Genomic DNA, 20944 nt, shown 5'->3' with positions numbered 1-20944 from the left:
TTAAGGAGTCCATGTGAAATTCTTACATGGAAGTGCAGTGTAATTGCATAGAATAAATGTCAGTACAGTAATTCAAATAGTACATTTTTCCTGCAGGGAGAATTCATGATTTGCCATTGAACTGATAGAAAATAAGAACTTCCCTGAGTTTGCTGTTGGTTTTGGTTTTTTTTATGTTTGGCATTTTTGTTTGTTTGTTTGTTTTGATTTTAGGTTGCCTGGGTATTTTTTTTTTTTTTTGAGGAAGAGTGTCTCTCTGAATAACTTATGTATTTCATAGATGATGGAATTAGCAGTAAACCTAGGTTGGAAAACTCTCTTTCATCACAGGTTTTGTATTTTACTGGCATTTATGTGATGTCATAGATAGAAAGGCAGAATATATTAATCAATACAGCTCTCTTATTCTAGGTTGCTATGGTGTTCCTTCTCATGAAATCCATAATGACTGGTTGTGTTCTCGGTGCAGGAAAGAAGCCTGGACAGCCGTAAGTTTCACAAGTTGCTTAGTTACCTAGCATACTAGAGGTTGAGGAAAAGAAAATAAAGCAGCACATGCGTGATTGCATGTGGAATGTAGCCTGTGTGTTTTTTATTTTGAGCACACACACTTGCTGTGGAAAAAATACATATAAAATACAACTAGATTTCAGTATAGAATATAATAGCATTTTGGTAGATGAACTTGGAGTAGGTTTATACACTCAAGAAAATTATTGGGTAACACAATATAATTGTGTGTAAAACATTGTTCAAGGAAGCAACTGAAAAATCAGATGCAGATAAGAAACAACAAATGAGATTTCCTCTAAACATTTTAGGTAGGTATGTGTGAGCATCTGCAGAATGGAGAAAGGGATAAGAAATAATGAACCACAGTTAAGAATGAGAATGTTCTTTTACAGCAATGAAGGTTTACTGCACTGTATAAGATGAAAAAGTTTTCACTTCTGAAGCTCCCAAATACCTGTTATTACTTAAAAAACAAGTATAAAATAGTTCTATACAGCAAAGAATAAATAGAAAGCAATTAATAGCTCATGGAATCCCTGAAAATATATTCTTTTAAAAAAACCAGAACATTTTAAAATTTTACATTTCTCCAATCTGTCAGTTGCCCTGGTAAGTCATCTAATATTTGTTTTCCTTAAGACAGCTTGAGGAAATGTGGTAATCAGTTTTGATGGCAACATAACTTTTCTTCATTCAGTTGATGAATTAAAAGAAGATATTTCAGGTGTCTTTAATCCTTAAATGACATAATAATTTTTTAGTTATGTTGGAAAAGAAATGAGAATTCAAACTACAGGAAAATATAATATTGTTTTGTCAAACATCACTTCTTGCAATTATGAAAATCACCTGTAAGAGATTCACAATCATATCTTCAGCAACTGAAGGTAACAATAAACATGCATTTCAATTTTCCTTTTATGTGCTGTCAACATTTTACGGTTCTTTTGTGAATGCTTAGAGTTAAGGAAATGAAAAGAAGAACTGGTAAACCAAAGGGAAAATGTGGCTTAGAACTGCTCATTACAAAAATACAAGCAATCCATCATATATAAAAATATATATATGTCCATCTATCATGTTTAGTCTTGTGTCCTCTCAGTGAATTGCTATTAAAATGTTTATTGAATCAATTTCTGTCTCTGCTACATGTTCTCATTTTAGTAGGAAAGGTGCTCTTACTAGGTAAGATTCAGTTTTTATCTTTCATTGTAACCAGAAAATATTGCTATACTTCCTTATCAGAAAACTGTGAATTTCAGTATCTCTTGAACTACTTTTGTGACTACTATCCTGGAGTCTGGGGAAGTTTGGTGGGAAAAGCATAAGTCTGTTCTAGCAAGTGACAGGTTGTCATTAACTCAGAATCTAATTATCAGTTAAACAAACAGGGTTAGAAAGCCCTGCTGCTTTATCAAAAAGTTTTGTTAATTTCTTTTCAGGGGAGATATGGCTATGATGTGCAAGTATGGGAATTCTAAGGAGAACATTCTTAATAATGAAATACTGGGTATGACAGCAATAGGACTGAATCAGAAGTCTTTGTTGAAAACACTGAAAAAGTTAGAATGTTGCCTTGGAGTGTGATATTAACTGCAATATAACAGTAACACATTTCAAGGGAATTTTGGGAAGAGTCCATCTTTTGACTATATTTAATTTTTTAAAATCAAAAGTCTCTGAAAACAGTAAAAATTCTGTCTTATGCATTGTTAATGTTGTGCTGTAGAAGAGATTCTAAAATTGTTCTGAGGTTTTAATGTTATTTTGCAAATGTTCTTGAAGCAAGGAGAATGTTCACATAGCGCAGCAGTAGGTGTAAGAGAAGAACAAAATTAGTGAGATCAAAACTGACTTTACTCATTTATGTTCACTGTGGTGCAATAAAGGGGAAATTGGGTAATATGATAGAAGAAGGAATGTATTGAGGAGAAGGATAAAACTTGACTGGGATTTTTCTTTGACAAACTTTTAGTGGAAAAATTTGCACTCAAGGACGGCATTAATTTGAAAAGAAGTAGACACTTTTTACCGAATAAATTTAGTGTTATTCTGTTACGATGCACAGAATTTTCTGAAAATACGGAAGTTCTGAATTTTAGGGAAAGTACTTTTTGGCCATATTATCTGAGGAGATGAGATGAAGCAGTGGAAGCGATACCAAAACCATACAAAAAATAGCTGAATGGATATTTTGTGTGAAGAGGTTTTAGTATTGAATTTTTGCAAATGCACGTTCTAGGAAAGGGAGAGAATACTCAGTGGATTTCTGGAATTGTATGTTTTAGGTAACAAAAGGGTGATAGTTGTGACATAGAATCATAGAATCATAGAATAACCAGGTTGGAAGAGACCCACTGGATCATCAAGTCCAACCATTCCTATCAAACACTAAACCATGCCCCTTAGCACCTCGTCCACCCATCCCTTAAACACCTCCAGGGAAGGTGAATCAACCACCTCCCTGGGCAGCCTGTTCCAGTGCCCAATCACCCTTTCTGTGAAGAATTTTTTCCTAATGTCCAGCCTAAATCTCCCCTGGCGGAGCTTGAGGCCATTCCCTCTTGTCCTGTCCCCCGTCACTTGGGAGAAGAGGCCAGCACCCTCCTCTCTATAACCTCCTTTCAGGTAGTTGTAGAGAGCAATGAGGTCTCCCCTCAGCCTCCTCTTCTCCAGGCTAAGCAACCCCAGCTCTCTCAGCCGCTCCTCATAAGGCCTGTTCTCCAGCCCCTTCACCAGCTTTGTTGCTCTTCTCTGGACACACTCCAGAGCCTCAACATCCTTCTTGTGGTGAGGGGCCCAGAACCGGAGACACAGGATTCGAGGAGCGGTCTCACCAGTGCCGAGTACAGAGGGAGAGTAACCTCCCTGGACCTGCTGGTCACACCGTTTCTGATACAAGCCAAGATGCCCTTGGCCTTCTTGGCCACCTGGGCACACTGCTGGCTCATGTTCAGTCGGCTGTCAACCAACGCGCCCAGGTCCCTCTCCTCCAGGCAGCTTTCTAGACAGACTTCTCCTAGTCTGTAGCACTGCACAGGGTTGTTGTGCCCCAAGTGCAGGACCCAGCATTTGGCCTTGTTAAACCTCTCATCCCATTGGACTCTGCCCAGCAGTCCAGCCTGTTCAGATCCCTTTGCAGAGCCTCCCTACCCTCCAGCAGGTTGACACTTCCACCCAGCTTAGTGTCATCTGCAAACTTGCTAAGGGTGCACTCAATGCCTTCATCCAGGTCATTGATAAAGACATTGAACAGGGCTGGACCCAGCACTGAGCCCTGGGGAACCCCACTTGTCACTGGCCTCCAGCTGGATTTCACACCATTTCCCACCACTCTCTGGGCCCGGCCAGCCAACCAGATTTCCTCCCAGGAGAGTGTGCGCCTGTCCAGGCCAGAGGCTGACAGCTTCTGAAGCAGAATGCCGTGAGAAACTTAGTCAAAGGCTTTACTGAAGTCCAGGAAGACCACATCCACAGCCTTTCCCTCATCCAGCAGCTGAGTGACTTTGTCATAGAAGGCGATCAGGTTAGTTTGGCAAGACCTGCCTTTTGTGAACCCATGTTGACTGGGCCTGATCACCCGGTTCTCTTGCATGTGCTTCATGATAGCGCTCAAGGTCACCTGTTCCATGACTTTTCCTGGCACTGAGGTTAGACTGACAGGCCGGTAGTTCCCTGGATCCTCCCTGTGACCCTTCTTGTAGATGGGCACAACATCAGCCAGCCTCCAGTCCAGTGGAACTTCCCCACTCTTCCAGGACTGTTGGAAGATGATGGAAAGGGGTTTGGCCAGCACATCCGCCAGCTCCTTCAATACCCTTGGATGAATCCCATCCGGCCCCATAGACTTGTGGGTGTCTAGTTGGGCAAGCAAGGCTCTGACCATCTCCTCTTGGATCATGGGAGCCTCATTTTGCTCCTCTAGCTCCTGGGTTTCTACACAGACAGAACGACTTTCTTTACAATTTAAGACTGAGGTGAAGAAGGCATTAAGTACCTCAGCCTTTTCCTCATCCTCTGTCACTGTTGTTCCTTCTGCGTCCAATAGGGACTGTATGGTCTCCCTAGTCCTCCTTTTATTATTTATATATTTACAGAAGGATTTTTTGTTATCTTTCACAGACTTTGTTAATCTGGTTCCTAGCTGATCCTTAGCGATTCCGATTTTTTCTCTACACAGTCTCCCTTCCCTCCTGTAATCCACCCAAGAGGCCTGTCCCCTCTTCCAGAGCCCATAAACATGTCTCTTCTTCTTGATATCACTCAAGATCTCTCTGTTCAACCAAGCTGGCTTTCTCCCCTGCCGTTTTTTTTTCCGGAACATACATGGGGATTGCTTTCTCCTGAGCTGCTAGGATTTCCTTTTTGAAGAGCTCCCAGCCCTCCTGGGCTCCCTTGCCCTTGAGTACTGTCTCCCATGAGACTTTGCCAACCAGCCTTCTGAAGAGTTCGAAGCCTGTCCTCTGGAAATTTAATGCTACCGCCCTACTAACAACCCTCTTCACTTGTCCTAAAACAGAAAACCCTATCATCTCATGATCACTTTGTCCTAGGCGTCCACCTACTGCCACATCCCCCACAAGGCCTTCTCTGTTCACAAACAGCAGGTCCAGGAGGGCACCCTCCCTTGTTGCTTCATTCACCAGCTGTGCAAGGAAGTTGTCTTCCATGCACTCCAGGAACCTCCTAGACTGCTTCCTTTCTGCTCTATTGTACTTCCAGCAGGTATCAGGAAGATTGAAGTCTCCCACAAGAACAAGAGGCATTGATCTAGAGATTAACCCCAGCTGTTAATAGAAGAGCTCATCAGCTGCTTCTCCTTGGCTGGGTGGTCTGTAACAGACTCCCATCACAAAATCTACCTTCTGGTGGGCTCCTCTTATTTTAACCCACAGGCTCTCAATCTCCTCATCACCACAATCCATCTCAACAGAGTCCAAGTCCTCCCTTACAAAGAGGGCTACCCCGCCTCCTGTCCTGCCCTTCCTATCCTGCCTGAAGAGTTTGTACCCCAAATTTGTATCAGAGGATAGTAGTCTGTCTCGTGGACTAGGGAAGGAACTTTTCTAGCTACCTCCTTCACTGATGCCCCCAGTAAGCAGCAGACCTCTCTGTGGAGCAGGTCCAGTCTGCAAATGGGTCCCTCCGTTCCTTTCAGGAGGGAGTCCCCTACAACAATCACCCTCCTCTTCTACTTAATGGAGGATGTTTTTATCTTTTTCTGAGAGTGGTGCGGCCTAGGGAAGGATTCTAGGCTGTGGGAGCCATCATCCTCATCCTCAGGGTTGGATTCCACCTGCAGCACCTGGTACTTGTTCAGCAGGGGCATCTGGGGTTTTGCTATCTGGGTGAGGGGAGCAGGTTTCCTTCGTCTGGCAGGAACTTGCTGCCATTCCCCATCTCTTGTAACCCCAACCTTGCAGTTTGCAGGTGGATGGTGTTTGGACACACCAGCTCCAGCAGGCTGCTGAGTTAGTGAGAGGGCAATGTAGCACTATTTTCACTGTGCAAAGGCTAGACTGAATGTGTTGCCAACTTGCACAATTATTTAATGTAATAAATACATAAATATTCTGGTTATTATATGTTTAACTGCAGTGCTGTGGTTGTATATGAGTATTGATTGCTGTACAGCTATATTGTTAGTGCTGTCAACTTCATCTTTCTGTACCTCTGATTTGGTATCCTGAGTGAAATGAACTTACGGCCCGAGAGAATTCTTCATTCAGATATGTTTATGGAATAACGTTCATATTCTTGATATCATAAGTTGTTGTTCAGTTGGGAAGTTTGAATGAAACATTGAGATTGAATAGGCCTTATTAGTATTAAATTTACTTAAAATTTGTCCTCCGTATTCTGCTATATTGTTTTCTTTGTTATTGCGTGCTGTTCACATGCCAATGTGAACAGTTCATTATAAGCTGAAAAATGTAGCAATGGATAGATACCAGGCAACTACTACCTGACTTAAATAGCAAAAATCCAACAGTTTCAAGGATGTGGATAATGTCCTGTTACTTACTGGTACGTGAGTGATACCTGATTCACTTTTTGTTTTTTTAATAGTAGGCTCATTCAGAAATCTTGAGGTGCTGATGCGATCTCAGAACTTTTTAGTTTTATCTGTGAGAGTTTACAGAACTTAGGTGAGGTGCCAGCAGCTAGAAAATTTAACGTAGCTTTTTAGAAGAGCAGGGAATGGGTAATGCAAAGAATTATGTGGCAGTCAGCCTATCTTGGATTCCAAGAACAATCCAAAACAAATAATGAATTTATGAATTTCTAAACACTTAGGCAATAGCAGAGGGCAAAGAGATATTTAAAAACAAACAAACTGATTCTTTGCTGTGAGGTCTCATGGGGAGGAGTAATAAACAGAAGTTTTCTTGAATCGTAACATTGATAGTGTTTTAAGTTCTCATATTCAAGTGACAGAAAGAATATGATGTAAACAAACGGGTACCAAACATATAGGAATATGTATTTGCTTTCAATCCTTAGTGTCTCATGCCACCAACCATCATAAAATCACTAACATAGTGATAAAGTTCTGTGCATCGTTTGCTAATTACTTTTCATGTCCTTACGGAAAAAACACAGAAATCTAGACTGGTCTGCTTAAAGTTGTTTCTTTTTCCTATAGTACTCCTCTGCCTGTTTGAACAGTATTATTCACTGCAAAGAAAAGTGACTGTACTTCCCTTTGGAGAAAAAATTATCAGTTTGATTTGCAATTTAAATTTAGCAGTGTATTTTTGTTTGTATGGAACCTCAGCGCTGACATCAGCATAATTAAGAATTGCCTAATCTCGTTTAACTTCTGTTTGTCATTTTAGGATCATGTTTGTGTCTCTTCAGAGCTTAGACAATAACCTTAGATTATCCTAACAGTTTTCACTTCAAAATAGTACAATACTTTAATCTTAGCATTATACTTAGGATAAATATGGTTCCCTTTTAACCAATCTTCAGCACGTCTACAAAAAATGACAACTTTGAATATGGTGCTGCCCAGAGTATTACTTTCCCATTTAAAAATCTACAACTTATGTTAGGTGTGCCAACCCACAGCTGAAAGTTTAATACTACCTTTGAATTGCATGCATATGTTATTTTATAAATCAGTTTTTTAATTTGTATAATTTGTACCATATCTGCTGTTTACACATAGGATATTTTAGTTGTACTTTAAACTCTGCGTAGTACCATAAGTCTCTCTGGGGTAGGAGATGTAATTGAAGAAAATTATTTATTTGCATGACTTTTTTTTTACTGTAGGGAATACAGAGTGAGTGTATTTTAAATTCCAACTAACATAGTTCAGAGTTCAAGTTTCTACATGAAACAAATGAAAAAAATCATATCAATCTAAATTCTTGCTCAGGATAATCATTCCTGAAGCTGCAACTGTTGCAGAAGATGAGAAACTGAGATTGGACTCACTGGGGGAATTATATATCCACATGCCTTCAAAAATTCAATTCTTGCATCAGAACAGTGCACAAAATGAAAAGATTTAATTACCAGAAAATACCTATTCCCACACACTCCAACTTTTTGAATGCCTGAAATTTTTCCTTCCTCTTCACGTGGATTCCTAGAAGGAGGAGATTTAGCTGAGGAAGACCTGTCTGAAGAATTCCCTTATGGGGAAAGAAGGAAAAAGAAACGTTTTGTGCAGTGGAGAATAGAAAGGAAGTTATGAAAGATTGGCATGAACCTTGGTTCAAAGTTCAAAATAAACATCTTAGGAGAGTGAGTTCCTTCTCACACCTCTGCTTACACAACTAAGTATTACTTTTAGTTCTTTTAAATGATACTTTCTTAAACTCCCAGCAATTATGTTAACTTCATAGAAAATTTGGTCTCTACTAGGTTTTTGAGTGTCAGTACAATTTTGCAAGGCACTATATGGGAGTGCAGAGCACTAAGTATGAGAGCACTATAGAAAAGAAAGCTGTATTAATAGGTGAATGAAACTGTTATATGTGTGAATGCCAACTGTGAACACCATTAAAATATGGAGATAGAGAAATGCCTACATGGAGTCAGATTTACAGGGCCAGAATTTTCTTTGATGGTGATTCCATTTTATGTTATCAGAGGAAACTATTTTTGAGATTCAGAAGCATATGGTTTCCTGCAGTTGCAGCATCTGTAAGTAGCTGATGTAGTATACTTTACAAAATTTTATGTCAAATTTGGAACTTCTGAGATGCACTTAGATCCATGATAACGTATCTTCATATTCTACTAGGCAGTAGGTCCTCTTTGATGATCATTGACAAAAGAATAGTACCAAATTTGTCTATGCAAATAGAAAAAAAAATAGCCATAAATCAATCCTCCAAAACAATTAAAAAATAAAAAAAAATTAAATAAGTCAACTGCATTGCTCTTGAAAGTGTAACTGTGTTCATACAAAGTACCCTGATTGAGAACAAATGCCTCATTAGTCTTAAATGCTTCAGCTAAAGAAAGCTAGTGAAGTCAGGAAGAATAATGACAGACATTATAGAGAATGCAACGTGCTATACGGTGTGGAAGACTGTGGTCACTAGTAGCTACAGTACATAAATTAGATACCTTTATTATTTAAAGAACTAAATGGTTTGGGATGTGAAAGAGTTAGAAAGAAGAGCAAATAAAGAAACAGGTAAATACACCCCAGTGCCTCACTTCATAAGTTAGCTGTTATTGTAGTAATGTAATGTAGTAAGCAGTAAGTAATGTAGTATGCAGCAAGGCTACTAGGGAAACTGCATGACTTTTCACGCCTTTTTCTAATGTTCCATAGCATTCCAGAAAGAGTTCACCACTCGTCTGGTCAGTTGGCACTGATTTTGAGAATGGATCCTATGTTGAATAGCAAGGGTTAAACAGCTTAGCCAATTTTTTTTTTTCCCTGTACATGAGCTTTCTCATGCTTTATATTTTACTGCTGATATTAAGACTTTTGATTTGTTCATGTTTTGTGTTTAGAATAGCCCATTACATCAGTTGAAGGTTTTGTTTTTGTTTTTGTTTTTTCCCCCCAAAGCATCAGAAAACTGGCATGTAAGAACTTTCCCCATTCCTGCATGGACACTGCCCTGTTTTGCCCTTATCAAAAATGATTTTGAACAATCTTTTTATAGCAATGCCTTTCTTACTGATACACTGTCAGCATTTCCATTATACACTCCTGTTTTCAGACCCTCATAACTGCCAAAATTAACTCAGTACATTTGAGTTGGTATACAGTGTCTTAATTTGCAAACTGATTTTAATACTGAGCTTTAAAAGCATTTGGATATTGTTAATAAAAACAAATTACTGGGCATGAAAATCTGGTTATAGCAGAAAAGGTTAAAACCTTAAGTTTTCTCGTTTTCTCTTCTCTTTTCAAAAGAAGTAAGGCCTGATTTAATTCTCCCCAGTCAGTTTGTTTGTTTGTTTATAAAATCTGAGTTTTTCCCAAACCTTCTCTACAAAAAGGTGACTTACTGGGAGAATTACATGTAAATGCCAATGGCAACCATGTGTGGGATTGCAAGTGGAGAGCATGATATTTCTTTCAGGTGCTGATAGTAGACTAGTAATAGGATATGTATTGCTTGTAAAAAAACAATCTTTGATGGGGCATATTTTAACAGGTTTGTAAATACTGAGTCTCCTGATGCTGTCACAGGAACTGAGTTGAAAGCCGTTAAACCTGGAAAATAAAGTTTTATCCTGAGTGCCATAATGCTCAGACCCAAATTCTATTTTGACCTTGAATTCCCTTCACTACAGTTCACTAAGTCAGCCTTTGCCATTGATATCCATGCGAAAAGACTTGCTAACTTTGGGCACTTCCACGTGCATGGGTATTCTTATTTTACCAAGGAAGGGGTCGTCCACTCCCAGCATGGTGAAGAAGGATTTCAATCAGATACAGTTTTGAATCTGACCCTGCTTGGAGGTGGAGTTGGGCAAGAGAGACTCCACCACCCTCATTCAATCTAAATTTTTCCTCAAAGACCATACCTGATCCCCAGGAGCACTGCTACAAAATCACTGAATGGAAAAAAGCCCTGGAAATAGGCAGTAGGAGGATATCCTGCCCTGCACTGCTGGTGCCAGGCTGCTTTCTTGAAGATAAAAATTTTCATCTGAAAGTTTCTAACATTTATTGACACTTCAGAAGAGTGTCTTATAAAAATGGGAATAATCCTATGTTGTTTTTATCAGTAGACATGATCATTCCATTCTTTTTTTTTTTTCTGCGTTTACTATGTGTTTAGCTTCAGTGGTGTTCTCTGGCAGTGATCTTCACAGTCTCATATTTTGCAGGAAGAATAATCAGTTTTGTATTTCGTACCTAATTTCAGTGCTTATTTAGTTATTTTTTAAAACAGTTAATCTCATTCCTTTTGACTTCTCTTCAATGGGGAAGTTGTCTGTAATCTTTCTTATTCAGACGCTTGTGAACAGTCGCTCTTTCTACTGTACACATTTTCTGAAGCTATTGAAGAAAATATTTCATATTCAGCAAAGCAACAGTCTCCTTTTCATACTTTATACATGGTTTTTAGTTCGGTTATGCACATTCCAGTGAGAAAGGGAACACAGCCCCTTCCCCTCCCCACCCCCCTAAACCCACCAAGTGCGTGTTATTTTTACTCCAGTTACCTTAATAAGTGTTTTAATTCTTCAGTTTCAGCCCAGTCAGTTCCCATTCCTTTTCTGGCTGCAGAATTCTCTCCTTTCTCCCATTCTTCATCTCACTTCTTTTGCCTGTCCTTTCCCAGGTCTTCTTGTGCCAGCCACCTCCTGCTTCCTGCATTCTTGCAGATCACTTTTCTCAAGCTATGTCATAGACAACACAGCAAAAGACTAGTTGGTCTGTATAACGTTTTCTCAACCTGGCATGAGGCAATTGCAATTTCCTGCAATTGAAAAGAAATTTTTGACCATCTCTGTATCAAGGGCAGGGCAGACCGGATGTTTGTGGGAACAGGCTCCTAAAATGTGGAAATTCAATAGCTGATGATTTGTAAATTTTAAATTTTCAAAGGGGGAATGTCTTGTACAGATTTGAATGTGTCTGAAATAGTAAAATGTTAATCTGTAGAAGAAGTGTGCCTGTATTCAGTTTAAAGAACCTCATTTAAGCCTGCAGCCAAAAGTACATCTACATATTACATACACATTAACCAATGGTAGATATATCTTTCAGCCTCCTGAATCAGCTTGAACTTTAAGCATCTACAAAATGCCAAAATACTTTATAGTAGTTTATTCCTTTGAACAGTGTAAGATTTTTCGGTAACATTTTCTAAAAAAAAAATTTGAAATTATTTTCTCAAAGTTCCTATTGTTAATAGAAGTTGAGGCATTGTTGAGGCAGATAATGGTGGAAGTTTTACAGGATTTATATACAAATGTATACTGTGAGTTATAATGGTGGCATCTAGCATCTCTGTTAAGAAATCATAGAATCATAGAATCACAGAATCATGGAATAGTTAGGGTTGTAAGGGACCTTAAAATCATCTAGTTATAACCCCCCTGCCATAGGTAGGACCATCCCACTAGATCAGGTTATCCAAGGCCCCATCCACCCTGGCCTTGAACACCTGCAGGGATGGGGCAGCCACAACTTCTTTGGCAACCTGTGCCAGTGTCTCACAACTTTCATGGTGAAGAAATTCTTCCTAATGTCTATTCTAAATCTGTCCCTCTCCAGTTTTAACACATTCCATCTCATCCTATCACCACTAGCCTTTATGAGTAGTCCCTCTTCAGCTTTCTTGTGAGCTCCTTTCAGATACTGCAAGGTCGCTATGAAGTTTCCTCAGAACCTTCTGTTCTCCAGGCTGAACAACCTCAACTCTCTCAGCCTGTCCTCATATGGAAGGTGCTCCAGCCATCTGATCATCTTTGTAGCCTCCTCTGGACCCATTCCAACAGCTCCATATCCTTCTTACGCTGAGAATTCCAGAACTGGACTCAGTACTCCAGGTGAGGTCTCACAAGAGAGGAATAGAGGGGCAGAATCGCCTCCCTTGACCTGCTGGCCATGCTTCTTTTGATGCAGCCCAAGATACAGTTGGCCTTCTGGGCTGTGAGCACACATTGCCGGGTCATGTTGAGCTTCTCATCAACCAGCTCCCTGAAGTCTTTCTCTGCAGGGCAGCTCTCAATCGCGTCACCTCCCATAGTCTACTGAAATCGGGGATTGCCCTGGCCCAGGTGCAGGACCTTGCACTTGACCTTACTGATCCTCATGAGGTTCTCACTGGCCCACTTATCCAGCCTGTCCAGGTCCCTCTGGATTACATCCCTTCTTTCCAGTGCGGCAACTACACCACTCAGCTTGGTGTCATCTGCAAACTTGCTGAGGGTGCACTCAATCTCTCTGTCAGTATAATTGATGAAGATATTAAACACCAGCGGTCCCGGTGCGGACCCCTGAGGGACACCACTTGTCATGAATCTCCATCTGAACTTTAAGCCATTGACCACTACTCTCTGAATATTACCCTCTAACTAGTTTCTTATTCACCGAACCGTACACCCATCAAATCCATATCTCTCCAATTTAGAGAGAAGGATGTTGTGGGGAACAGTGTCAAAGTCTTTACAGAAGTCTAGATAGATCACATCTGTTGGTTTACCTGTATCCACTGCTGTGGTCACCCCATCATAGAAAGCCACTAAGTTAGTCATATAGGACTTGCCCCTGGTGAAGCCATACTGGCTGCTATTAATCACCTCCATGTCCTCCATGTGATTTAGCACAGCTTGTAGGAGGATCTGCTTCATTATCTTCCCAGGCACAGAGGTGAGGCTGACAGGTCGGTAGTTCTTAGGGTCGTCTTTTCTCCCTGTTTTTGAAATGGGCACAACTTTAGCTTTCTTTCAATCACCAGGGACTTCTTATTGCCATGACAAATGGTGCTCACAAGCAGGAAAGTGAATCCTTCTACTAGACAACCCTCAACTTGTCTATAATTTATTACTTTCAGGAATGTTTTATTTCTAAAAAAGATGAAGTCAATTTCTGAAAAACTGATTTTAAGGTAGTAGTGTGAAGTGGATATGGTAAATAATCTCAAAAGCTATTTTCTGAATGAAAATTATTCCCCTGTTGTGGAAAGATTAAAATATTCATTAGTGGACCGTTGCTGAAAATGACATTTTTGAATGTGTGAAGAGAAACATCAACCCTTTTCTCTTTACACAATGATAAATATAGACATAAATATAAATAGGCTGAGGAAATGATATCTCAAAAGGCTGCAATCCCATATCCAAGTGTACATCTCTTTTAATACTGTTATAATGTGTGACCTTGGATATTACAAAGCAATTGAGAGAGTAGAAGAATAAAGGTTTCTATTTTCATTTTCAAGTTTTTCTCTAAAAAACCCACCAGAGTGGCTTGAAGAGAACAAAAAATATATTTATCAACCTTAGCCATAACATTTGTATCTCATTGATTTAGGTGTGGTGGAATTCAAGATTAGATGTTACACTGCTAGATAAAGCTGTGATAATAAGGTTATCACAATAACTTTATAGTAATAATATAATAATAAAGTTTGGTGAAAGCATTCTCTTTGTTTTTCAGAATCAGAAACCTTACAAACAGAAGAAAATTAAATCAAAGTGTATACTTAGTAGTGCCAAGTATTAACATTTTCCTAATATGGAGGTATAATTTCTAAGACATTCTAAAATGTATTTTTTAAAGCTTTAAAATAGTAGGTTACATAGGATAGTAGGATCTGCCATAATGACCAAAACCAAATCTGTTCTAACCAGTTATCCTCTCTCTAGCACTGTCAGAAGTGAATTCCTGGGGAAGAATATATGACTTGGTCAAGCATTCCCCAATGCTCTCTTAATCTCCTAAAATATGCAAATAAGAAGCTTCCTTAGTCAAAGGCAGTGTCTTTGTATTTACGAAGTAAAAGGTAAGCTTTGTTGGATTTGTCTACCATGAACTTATGCAGCTTCTTTTTCAACTGGTGTTAAATTTTAGCATCCGTATCTGGCAAACAGTCACAGAATCTGTGAAGAACATTTTTAATTTGGTTGTTTTGAATCAACTCCTTTTTGTTCTCCGTTAGCCACCACCTAGTTTTTCCAAGTCCCTCATGATTTTACTGGCTTTTCTCAAACACTGGAGTGTCTTCTCTTTCCTGGCCTGACCAACTGCTGCCTGCTTAGTTATGTCCTGTGCATAAGCTGTTGCAGCTGATCTTATCTGAATACAAGCTTTTATTTGTGTGTGTGTATGTGTGTCTGTGTGTGTGTGTGAAGTCTTTGATGTATGATTAATCAGAAATGAAAAAAATCTCCATAAACTATTGAGATATTCTAGGAAATGGGATGTAATTAAATAGAGAAAAGTGCAAGATACTGAAGCTAGAATACTGTCAGTGGATTAGGGAGCAATTATATTGGCCAGTGTTCGGGAAGAGGTCCTGAAGGTGGAAGTGCATGAGTTTAACAAGTTGCTGCAGTTCAAAGGTGAACATTGTGTGAACATATCTCCCTGGATGTGGAATGCAAGATGTATAAACCAAACATGCTTTGCTAGACATCACTGAGGATTTCCTCTCATTGCATTTCAGACAGTAGGTGAAAAATTTGTGGTTGTTTGACTAAGGGACTTCAGGTTTGCTCTTATAAAAAAATTCCTAATGTCAGCTATGTCAAAGAGTTGGAGGAGATTGTAAGGGTGATTTCAGAGTATACATTTTATGAGGGAGTTGTTGAAAGTGTTTCAGACAAAATTCGTTAGGAACAACACGCAATTTATTTTATCATGTCCTCATCTAGTGATATGTGAGGCCTGACCCAAAAAACCTGAGGCTGTGCCTGTAACTTCTCCTGTTTAACAAATTAAGAAAATCAACTATGTTCACCTTCAAAGTAGTTCCCCTCTGAGTTGACACGCAGCTGCATATGATGCTGCCAACACTTAAAGTGATTCTGTAGATCATTTTCTGAAAGGCTTTTGAAGATCTTCGTCATTTTTATTTTCGCTTCTTCTACTGACAAAAAATGGGTTTTGTTGAGCACTGACTTGATCTTTGGGAAGAGGTAGAAATCACCTCAGTCAATAATTGAAGTTTCCTTCGTGGATTTCTTCAGTTGCACAAGAAACCTGATGTTAACCTGCTGTTCACTTCTGCACACCAACGTTTTCCAGCTGAGGGTAGGAAAACCTCTGTATTTAAACATGTGTTCCCTTGTACCAAGTGAAGCAATCGAGTCGAGCCTTGTCTCGCTGTGACAGGTTCTTTAACCCTGGCTTTGTTTCTCCCCTCCCACTTTTGCTTCTTGGGCTATAGGGTTAGTCTTGGTTTGTTTTTTTTTTTTTTGTGTCATACCTAGTACATTTCATTTAACTGGACTAATATAATGCTTTAGAGACACCATTTTAATTTAAAATGTCTTAGAGGTAAGGAGAAATAGCAGTTTAACAAGAAAGGGGATCATGTGGGGCATGTTCATAGTTGTCCATAAGAATAACCATTGTATAACTTCGTATATATCCCTGTGCTATGGCTTTTCTGAACTCTGTTGCCTTGCTATGTCAGACAGCATCCTATCTCATACAGAATGCAGTTACTGACAAAGTAAGTATGTAAATATGGAAATGTGAAAACTGCTTTTTATAAACGTTACTGTCAACGTGACTTTGAATTTTGGCAGAGTGTAAACAGTGCTTAGTAACAGCCAAATGCATTTACTTTAAATATAAATGAGTGTGAATAGGCTTGGGTTTTGTGTTGCATTTATCCATGCAACAATAATTAATATGCAGCTATGCCTGAGTAGTGGCATATCATTCTAAAAAGGTGATCCATCTTTTGGATGTATGTACTGAAGGAAGCATGGTTAATTTACATTGACTTCAGACTTTTGTTGCCATTTCTAGCAGTGGTTGAATCAGAGGAATGAAAAATGGACCAGCTTAGGAATGCTGTTTGAAAAATTCAGTTTCATTTTAAGCAAGGGGAATTGTTTAATCCAGAAACTGTGGATATGATCTGTATTTTTATGTAAAAAATGCATAATCTCCACAAAAAAATCTAAAAGATGAAGTGAGTGTTAGTGTGATAAAGATTGCAAATTATTTGAAGACATCTTATTTTCTACAGATATTGAGTGAGTCTTCTTTTATGATTCTAGGATGTTATGGAGTTTTTTTTAAGCAGATGAGCAATTTAAAATGGTCTAAGATTTAATTTAGATAACTGTAAAGTAATATGCTTAAGAAATTATTATTTAATGCAAATACAAACGACAAAATTACTTGTTTAAAGGATTTGCAAAGTAATAGTGAATCAGAGATTGGGTTTGTTCTAAGGTGGTGCTCTATAATGAAGTCTGTTCCTATCTTGATTTTTACACACAGGCTGACAGCAGACACACATGGATGCACAAACACTCTCTCTTTTTCTGTGAGGACATGGGTAATAATTGCTAATGTATATGTTATTGCACTGCCATCTGTGGCAGCTATACCTGCATTAGGATTATTAGTCTTTCTAAATATCAGGTCCCCTGTGTTTTCATTGCTTGCAGTATTTTGACACTGGAGGTAAAGTAATAGTGATGTTGCGTGCATACAGGACAATATATTGCAATGCAGGCATGACTTGCAAAATGGATTTAATGGGCTTTAAGCCTGTGGTCCTTATCAACCAGATATGCTATGAACACTGTTGAAATTTTCCAGTTCTTATGGGTCTAAGTTCTTATAGCCTGTATCCAGCAGAAAGTGAACAATTATTACCCACCACCGCTGTCTACTTGCCAAAGATTTGTGCATATGGTTTTTGAGAAGGAATGAAATTTGATTCCTAAGGTTCCTGCAAAAGTGAGATCTTTTTCTAGCTCGTTATGAGGATATTTATGCTACTTTGTTTTCTTTAGGCACCCCCCTTTTTTTGCCTCTCTTTTTTAAAAAATGTCTTCATCTTTTTTTAAGCTAGTCAAGTTTTCCTAAAAATGAAAAGTACCTACTAGAAGCAGGAAGAGTTAATAATTATTCAGGTAATGAATTTTAAAGTAAGCTGGGATAAGAACATCAAAGCTTATAAAATAGGAGCAAGACCACTGTTATTTTGCAAAATAGAGAAGCTATCAGTTAAAGGATTTTTCTGACAAGTATGAAGAAAGTACTTGAAAAAAAATTATTTTAAGGGATCCACAGATGGGAAATCCACTGAAGTTTTGCTTGTGAAAGTAGAGAATGAGGCTTCTCCTCCACAAAGATTTCTATTGAGTCAGACTCCGGATCTCTTCCCCAGTCTCCAGATGCTATTCTACCGTGCTGTGCAGAACTGCAAATAAATGGATGATCAGATAGTCAGGAAGTCCTGCGTGGCTCCTTTTTTAGGAGATTGTGGTATTTGTCTCTTCCTGAATGGCTGTTCCATTTCAAATATTATTTTCTATGCTGCTTGATTTATTTTGTTACTCTTGTGTGGTCATGGAGTTGGCTGCACATCTCTTTCTACTGTTTTTATCTTGCACCTCCAGCTACTGTTTAAGAAACTACCAGGTTGGACCTATTCTGTTTTTCAGTATCTTCACTTTTATGATGGCCAACCTCTGCTTATAAAGACAAACAACACTGATAGCCTAAAGGAGGCCTACAGGAAAGCTGGGGAGGGGCTGTTTATTGGGGAGTGCAGTGACAGGATGAGGCATAATGGTTTTAAGCTGAAAGAGAGCAGATTCAGATTAGATATTAGGAAGACTTTTTACTGTGAGGCTGCTGAGGCACTGGAATAGGTTGTCCAGGGAAGTTGCAGATCCCCCATGAATGAGCCCTGGAGGTGTTCGATGACAGGTTCAATGAGGCTTTGAAAAACCTAATCTAGTTGAAGGTGTACCTGCCCATGGTAGGAGGGTTGTAACTGGATGATCTGTAAGGTTCCTTCCAATCCAAACCATTCTATGATTCTATGAAAACATGATCCATTCACTCAGGGTGTCAAAATCAGTCAAAGGAAGAGCTGAAGAAATAGATCTTTCCTCTGCTGATTTCTAAGTAAGATTCTAAGGTGAATCAGACTGAAGGGGATGTAGTGCTGTGGGATTGCTCTGTGGTTGTGCTAAAATAGTTTTCAGGATTCCTGTGTAGGTTTTAAAGATCTGTGCATTGTTTCATGCTGTAATTCCCACATATAAGTGCTTGCTTTTGAGAACTGAATGCCAATTAGAATCAAATTTCCCATGACCGTAGTGGTACTTTACGGGAAACAGTGTGCTGTGCCCATAACTGTTTAGTAGAATTTTTGTTGTATTATCTGAGAATAATTTCAGCATGGTGAATGAACGTGTATAAAACCTTAATAATTTGATTCCTTAGCATCTCATTTAGGAAAGTCTTTATCTCACACTTGTGTAGTTCTGCAAATTTTCCAGTTGAGTGGTGTTTTTTTTGAAACCAAAATATATTCAGGATAAGAAAGATAGTAACAATTCTTCACATACCTTGAGAATGTACCTGTATAGGTGGCAGCATGTGGTTATCCTAATGACATCCAAAGAAAGGCAATAGACAGAAATGGAATGTGAAAATTATTTGAATCACCTTAAAGAGTAGTTAAGAAAATTTAGAATATATAGCTTGGCAAAAAATATATGAAGAAGTTAGGATATCATAACTTGTGGGTTAAAATGGGTGGGTTAAAATCAGAGGGATAAAATCAGAGGAGCCCACCAGAAGGTAGATTTTGTGATGGGAGTCTGTTACAGACTGCCCAGCCAAGGAGAAGCAACTGATGAGCTCTTCTATAAACAGCTGGGGTTAATCTCTAGATCAATGCCTCTCGTTCTTGTGGGAGACTTCAATCTTCCTGATATCTGCTGGAAGTACAATAGAGCAGAAAGGAAGCAGTCTAGGAGGTTCCTGGAGTGCATGGAAGACAACTTCCTTGCACAGCTGGTGAATGAAGCAACAAGAGAGGGTGCCCTCCTGGACCTGCTGTTTGTGAACAGAGAAGGCCTTGTGGGGGATGTGGCAGTAGGTGGACGCCTAGGACAAAGTGACCATGAGATTATAGGGTTTTCTGTTCTAGGACAAGTGAAGAGGGTTGTTAGTAGGGCGGTAGCATTAAATTTCCAGAGGACAGACTTTGATCTCTTCAGAAGGCTGGTTGGCGAAGTCTCATGGGAGACGGTACTCAAGGGCAAGGGAGCCCATGAGGGCTGGGAGCTCTTCAAAAAGGAAGTCCTAGCAGCTTAGGAGAAAGCAATCCCCATGTATGTTCCGGAAAAAAATCCGGCAGGGGAGAAAGCCAGCTTGGTTGAACAGAGAGATCTTGAGTGATATCAAGAAGAAGAGACATGTTTATGGGCTCTGGAAGAGGGGACAGGCCTCTTGGGTGGACTACAGGAGGGAAGTGAGATTGTGTAGGGAAAAAATCAGAAGTGCTAAGGCTCAGGTAGAAATCAGATTGGCCAAGTCTGTGAAAGATGCCAAAAAATCTTTCTACAAATATATAAATAATAAAAGGAGGACTAGGGAGACCATACAGTCCCTATTGGATACAGAAGGAACAACAGTGACAGAGGATGAGGTAAAGGCTGAGGTACTTAATGCCTTCTTTGCCTCAGTCTTTAGTTGTAAGGAGGGTCATTCCGTCTGTGTACAAACCCAGGAGCTAGAGGAGCATAATGAGGCTCCCGTGATCCAAGAGGAGGTGGTCAGAGCCTTGCTAGCCCAACTAGACACCCACAACTCTATGGGGCCAGATGGGATTCATCCAAGGGTATTGAAGGAGCTGGCGGAATTGCTGGCCAAACCCCTTTCCATAATCTTCTAACAGTCCTGGAAGACTGGGGAAGTCCCACTGGACTGGAGGCTGGCTGATGTTGTGCCCATCTACAAGAAGGGTCGCAGGGAGGACCCAGGAAACTACAGGCCTGTCAGTCTGACCTCAGTGCCAGGGAAAGTCATGGAACAGGTGACCTTGAGCGCTATCCTGAAGCACATGCAAGAGAACCGGGTGATCAGGCCCAGTCAACATGGGTTCACAAAAGGCAGGTCTTGCCAAACTAACCTGATTGCCTTCTATGACAAAGTGACTCGGCTGCTGGATGAGGGAAAGGCTGTGGACGTGCTCTTCCTGGACTTCAGTAAAGCCTTTGACACAGTTTCTCACAGCATTCTGCTTCGGAAACTGTCAGCCTCTGGACTGGACAGGCGCACACTCTCCTGGGTGGAAAACTGGTTGGATGGCCAGGCCCAGAGAGTGGTGGGAAATGGTGTGAAATCCAGCTGGAGGCCAGTGACGAGTGGGGTTCCCCAGGGCTCAGTGCTGGGTCCAGCCCTGTTCAATGTCTTTATCAATGACCTGGATGAAGGCATCGAGTGCACCCTTAGCAAGTTTGCAGATGACACTAAGCTGGGTGGAAGTGTCAATCTGCT

At 39.8% G+C, this 20944-nt stretch overlaps 1 protein-coding gene across 1 annotated transcript in view; it reads left to right on the top strand.

Moving 5' to 3' along the window:
- The window catches only part of KDM4C (lysine demethylase 4C), a 265420-nt gene that overhangs the window by 153945 nt on the left and 90531 nt on the right, over positions 1 to 20944 (top strand). Inside the window, 1 exon segment of the mRNA XM_069881261.1 lies at positions 412 to 488. Coding sequence (XP_069737362.1) covers positions 412 to 488 — 77 coding nt within the window.

This window comes from Phaenicophaeus curvirostris, chromosome Z, assembly GCF_032191515.1.
Source record: "Phaenicophaeus curvirostris isolate KB17595 chromosome Z, BPBGC_Pcur_1.0, whole genome shotgun sequence".
NCBI lineage: Eukaryota > Metazoa > Chordata > Aves > Cuculiformes > Cuculidae > Phaenicophaeus > Phaenicophaeus curvirostris.
The sequence above is the reverse complement of the archived record's forward strand: the minus strand, read 5'-3'. Positions and strand labels throughout refer to the sequence as shown.